General features: G+C 34.0%; 1 protein-coding gene across 2 annotated transcripts in view; it reads left to right on the forward strand.

Moving 5' to 3' along the window:
* sh3bp5b (SH3-domain binding protein 5b (BTK-associated)) overlaps positions 1-1,487 on the forward strand; it is a 34,814-nt gene extending 33,327 nt beyond the window's left edge. For both annotated transcript variants that reach the window (XM_056381411.1, XM_056381412.1), the window contains 2 exons: positions 234-599; positions 771-1,487. In XM_056381411.1, the coding sequence (XP_056237386.1) occupies positions 234-599; positions 771-1,000 (596 nt within the window). In that variant the 3' untranslated portion in view covers positions 1,001-1,487. The remainder of the gene's footprint in view (positions 1-233; positions 600-770) is intronic.
* The last annotated feature ends 4,655 nt before the right edge of the window (positions 1,488-6,142 follow it).

Below are 6,142 nucleotides of genomic sequence, written 5' to 3' on the forward strand. Positions count from 1 at the left end.
CGCATGAATTCACCTCTACTTTCTTCCTCCCTTTGACTCCTACCTCCTTCTTTCATCCCTTCATTCCCTCCCCTTTCTTTCTCATTTTTCTTCCTTCCTCTCTTTTCTTACACCTTTTCCCTCCATCTTTTTTTCTTCCTGCCCGCTTTCTCTCCGACCACTTTTTTCTCCCTTGCTCTCTTTTCCTCCCTCCTTTTTCCATCTGTCCTCCCTTCCTCTCCTCCCTCCCGCAGTGGCGTCGGTGTGTTTCGACGACGAGGCGTGTGGCGGTGGCGGCGGCGGCAGCATCATGTCTGAAGAAGACTCTGAGACTCACTCCACCTGCAGCCTGGGTTCGTCTCCCAGCAGCCCTCAGGAGCTGATGTCGCCCTGCCCCTTCGCCAGCTCTTCCTCCTCTTCCTCATATACGTCCTCCTCCGCCTCTCCGTCACCGACTCCCTCCTCCTCCTCCTCGTCCTCCCCTGCTCCTCCCTCCAGGCCCTGCAGTCTGGATCTTCCCAGCACCGTGTCGTTGTCCGACTTCAGCCTCATCTCGCCCGTGCTCGGGCCTCGCAGCGAGTGCAGCGGAGCGTCGTCGCCTGAGTGCGACCTGGAGAGAGGTGGGTGATGCAGAAAAAGCTTAAATAGATACTGGGTTATTCTGCTTCCTCTTGAAAACCAAGAGGAATTCAAAACGTACCTGAGCTCATCGAATCGTAAAACTTTGTCTTGAATAAATAATGAACAAAAAACATTAACCATTCCCTGACCTTCTTTCTCCTTCGCTGCAGGTGACCGGGCGGAAGGTGCAGAGGGGGATCTGGACAACGCTCCCGCCACCAACAACAACAGCAACGGCAACTCCGCCTCCACTTCCACCATCAAGAAGACCTTCAGCCTGGAGGCGCGCTTCAGCTTCCTGAACCTGCGACGCCCTCGCACCGACAACGCCAAAAAACTGGACAACTGCTCCCAAAAGGCGGAGCCCGGGCAGAGCGTGGTCCTGGTCAAAGGAGTCTGAGGGACAAAATAAACAGAACTTATTATGGTGGGATTCTGACTCTTGCCTCGACTCTTTCTGACCCAGTGACAGACTGATTCTGACCCAGTGATGAACTATGACGGGCTGTTTATAAGCTAGATGCCACAACTGCACTCCATTTCCGAACTCCACTGCTGTTGAAACTGTGTTGGTGAAGGGTGATGGAAGAATAAAGATTGTTAGAAATTATTCTTCATGTTATTTTATTATTTTTTTCCCACTAACAGCTGAAAAAGCTCCTGTCACAAAAGCAAATGTACACTAGCTGCCTGCGGACGCCCTCCGAGTCCGGATCATCTTAAACCTGCTCTGTTGTTGTTGAATAATTGGTATAACTTTATTAAGCCTGAGGATTTATTACTGTTAAAAAGCATTGAGCATGCTGTAAACCACACAGAGGTGATGTTCTGCTTCATTCAACACTTAAAAGAATGTGGATATGTTCAATAAATAACTGGTCTCTCAACCTCCTGCTGTACAGTCCTATATTTCATATACAGTATGACCGTGTTGTTACGTGTGTGAATTGTTCAGGTTCTATCACTGTCGTCCCTCAGATGTTTCAGATGGTTATTTTCCATGTGAAATAGTTAAAGTATAGTTCAGGTTAATCTGAGCTTTAGCTTTTCACACCCAGTTTTTGTCATTATGACGATCGTGTTTTAAATTTTAAGTCTTACTGGTGCACATTCAGAAAAGTCACTGATATCAGAAACAGCTGCATTGCAGATAAAAAATAAATACATATACATAGCTGAATGTGATTAGGCAGGACTTTATTGGATAGGCTACTCTATGGCTTTGAAAGTTGTGCTTGAACTTGGACATAATTACCAGACTACTTTCCGACTGAGGTACTGGTAAGTAAACGATGCATTTTTCTTCCATGGGGACCGATCAAATTAAGGTGAAGATTCACATTTAGAAACCATTAGATCGCGAAACGGGTCGTGATGCACGCAACAGCTGTCATTCATCTCACTTGGAGCCAATAAATAACCCCCGAACACATTTCAGGCAGAGAAATTTTCCTTGCTTTGAGCACTGTCAATGACTTTTTTATACCTACCCGTTTTTATGCCCTACTATACTATAACGTTTAATGACGTTTTATGCCTTATTATACTATGACGTTTTTATGGTGTTTTATGGCGTTTTATGCCATACTATACTGTGACATTTAATGACGTTTAATGCCTTACTGTACTATGTCGTTCTATGCCTTACTATACTGTCGTTTTTATGGCTTTTTATGCTTTACTATATTATGACTTTTTATGCCTTACTATACTATGACTTTTTATGCCTTTGTATACTATTCCATTTTTATGACTTTTTATGCCTTACTATACTGTCGTTTTTATGACTTTTTATGCCTTACTATACTATGTCGTTTTTATGACTTTTTATGCCATACTATACTATGACTTTTTATGCCTTACTATACTATGACTTTTTATGCCTTACTATACTATGACTTTTTATGCCTTACTATACTATGTCGTTTTTATGACTTTTTATGACTTACTATACTATGACTTTTTATGTCTTTGTATACTATGTCATTTTTTTCACTTTTTATGCCTTACTATACTATGACTTTTTATGACTTTTTATGACTTACTATACTATGTCGTTTTTATGACTTTTTATGCCTTACTATACTATGACTTTTTATGCCTTACTATACTATGTCGTTTTTATGACTTTTTATGCCTTACTATACTATGTCGTTTTTATGACTTTTTATGACTTTTTATGACTTACTATACTATGACTTTTTATGCCTTGCTATACTATGTCGTTTTTATGACTTTTTATGACTTACTATACAATGATTTTTTATGCCATACTATACTATGACTTTTTATGCCTTACTAAACTATGTCGTTTTTATGACTTTTTATGCTTTACTATATTATGACTTTTTATGCCTTACTATACTATGACTTTTTATGCCTTTGTATACTATTCCATTTTTATGACTTTTTATGCCTTACTATACTGTCGTTTTTATGACTTTTTATGCCTTACTATACTATGTCGTTTTTATGACTTTTTATGCCATACTATACTATGACTTTTTATGCCTTACTATACTATGACTTTTTATGACTTTTTATGCCTTACTATACTATGTCGTTTTTATGACTTTTTATGACTTACTATACTATGACTTTTTATGTCTTTGTATACTATGTCATTTTTTTCACTTTTTATGCCTTACTATACTATGACTTTTTATGCCTTACTATACTATGTCATTTTTATGACTTTTTATGCCTTACTATATTATGACTTTTTATGCCTTACTATACTATGTCGTTTTTATGACTTTTTATGCCTTACTATACTATGTCGTTTTTATGACTTTTTATGCCTTACTATACTATGACGTTTTAATGACTTTTTATGACTTTTTATGCCTTACCATACTATGACTTTTTATGCCTTACTATACTATGTCCTTTTTATGACTTACTATACAATGATTTTTTATGCCATACTATACTATGACTTTTTATGCCTTACTAAACTATGTCGTTTTTATGACTTTTTATGCTTTACTATATTATGACTTTTTATGCCTTACTATACTATGACTTTTTATGCCTTTGTATACTATTCCATTTTTATGACTTTTTATGCCTTACTATACTATGACTTTTCATGCCTTTGTATACTATGACTTTTTATGAATTTTTATGCCTTACTATACTATGTCATTTTTATGACTATTTATGCCTTACTATACTATGACGTTTTAATGACTTTTTATGCCTCACTATACTATGACTTTATATGCCTTACTATACGATGACTTTTTATGCCTTACTATACTATGTCGTTTTTATGACTTTTTATGCCTTACTATACTATGACTTTTTATGCCTTGCTATACTATGTCATTTTTATGACTTTTTATGCCATACTATACTATGACTTTTTAGGATTTTGTATACTATGTCATTTTTATGACTTTTTATGCCTTACTATACTATGACTTTTTATGCCTTACTATACTATGACGTTTTAATGACTTTTCATGCCTTACTGTACTATGACTTTTTAATGCTTTATTATACTATGACTTTTTATGCCTTACTATACTATGACGTTTTAATGACTTTTCATGCCTTACTGTACTATGACTTTTTATGCCTTACTATACTATGACTTTTTATGCCTTACTATACTATGACTTTTTATGCCTTACTATTCTATGACTTTTTGTGCCTTACTATACTATGACTTTTTTTGCCTTACTATACTATGACTTTTTATGCCTGACTACACTATGTCGTTTTTATGACTTACTATACTATGACGTTTTATGCCTTTGTATACTATGTCAATTTTTTCACTTTTTATGCCTTACTATACTATTACTTTTTATGCCTTACTATACTGTCGTTTTTATGACTTTTTATGCCGTACTATACTATGTCGTTTTTATGACTTTTTATGCCATACTATACTATGACTTTTTATGCCTTACTATACTATGACTTTTTATGCCTTACTATACTATGTCGTTTTTATGACCTTTTATTCCTTACTATAATATGACTTTTTATGCCTTACTATACTATGTCGTTTTTATGACTTTTTATGCCTTTCTATACTATGTCGTTTTTATGACTTTTTATGCCATACTATACTATGTCGTTTTTATTACTTTTTATGCCTTACTATACTATGACTTTTTATGCCTTACTATACTATGTCGTTTTTATGACTTTTTATGCCTTACTATACTATGTCGTTTTTATGACTTTTTATGCCTTACTATACTATGACTTTTTATGCCTTGCTATACTATGTCGTTTTTATGACTTTTTATGACTTACTATACAATGATTTTTTATGCCATACTATACTATGACGTTTTATGCCTTTGTATACTATGTCATTTTTTTCACTTTTTATGCCTTACCATACTATGACTTTTTATGCCTTACTATACTATGTCGTTTTTATGACTTTTTATGCCTTACTATACTATGACTTTTTATGCCTTACTATACTATGTCGTTTTTATGACTTTTTATGCCTTACTATATTATGTAATTTTTATGACTTTTTATGCCATACTATACTATGTCGTTTTTTTGACTTTTTATGCCTTAGTATACTATGACTTTTTATGCCTTACTATACTATAACTTTTTATGCCTTACTATACTGTCGTTTTTATGACTTTTTATGACTTACTATACAATGATTTTTTATGCCATACTATACTATGACTTTTTATGCCTTTGTATACTATGTCATTTTTTTCACTTTTTATGCCTTACTATACTATGACTTTTTATGCCTTACTATACTATGTCGTTTTTATGACTTTTTATGCCTTACTATACTATGTCGTTTTTATGACTTTTTATGCCTTACTATACTATGTCGTTTTTATGACTTTTTATGCCTTACTATACTATGACTTTTTATGCCTTGCTATACTATGTCGTTTTTATGACTTTTTATGCCTTACTATACTATGTCTTTTTTAAGACTTTTTATGCCTTACTATACTATGACTTTTTATGCCTTACTATACTATGACTTTTTATGCCTTGCTATACTATGACGTTTTATGCCTTTGTATACTATGTCAATTTTTTCACTTTCTATGCCTTACTATACTATGACTTTTTATGCCTTACTATACTGTCATTTTTATGACTTTTTATGCCTTACTATACTATGACTTTTTATGCTTTGCTATACTATGTCGTTTTTATGACTTTTTATGCCATACTATACCATGACTTTTTATGCCTTACTATACTATATCTTTTTATGCCTTACTATACTATGTCGTCTTTATGACTTTTTATGCCTTACTATACTATGACTTTTTATGCCTTACTATACTATGTCGTTTTAATGACTTTTTATGACTTACTATACAATGATTTTTTATGCCTTACTATACTATGACTTTTTATGCCTTACTAAACTATGTCGTTTTTATGACTTTTTAATGCTTTATTATACTTTGACTTTTTATGCCTTACTAAACTATGTCGTTTTTATGACTTTTTATGCCTTACTATACTATGACTTTTTATGCCTTACTATACTATGTCGTTTTTATGACTTTTTATGCCTTACTAT

Source organism: Seriola aureovittata, chromosome 7 (assembly GCF_021018895.1).
Source record: "Seriola aureovittata isolate HTS-2021-v1 ecotype China chromosome 7, ASM2101889v1, whole genome shotgun sequence".
In the NCBI taxonomy this organism is placed as follows: domain Eukaryota; kingdom Metazoa; phylum Chordata; class Actinopteri; order Carangiformes; family Carangidae; genus Seriola; species Seriola aureovittata.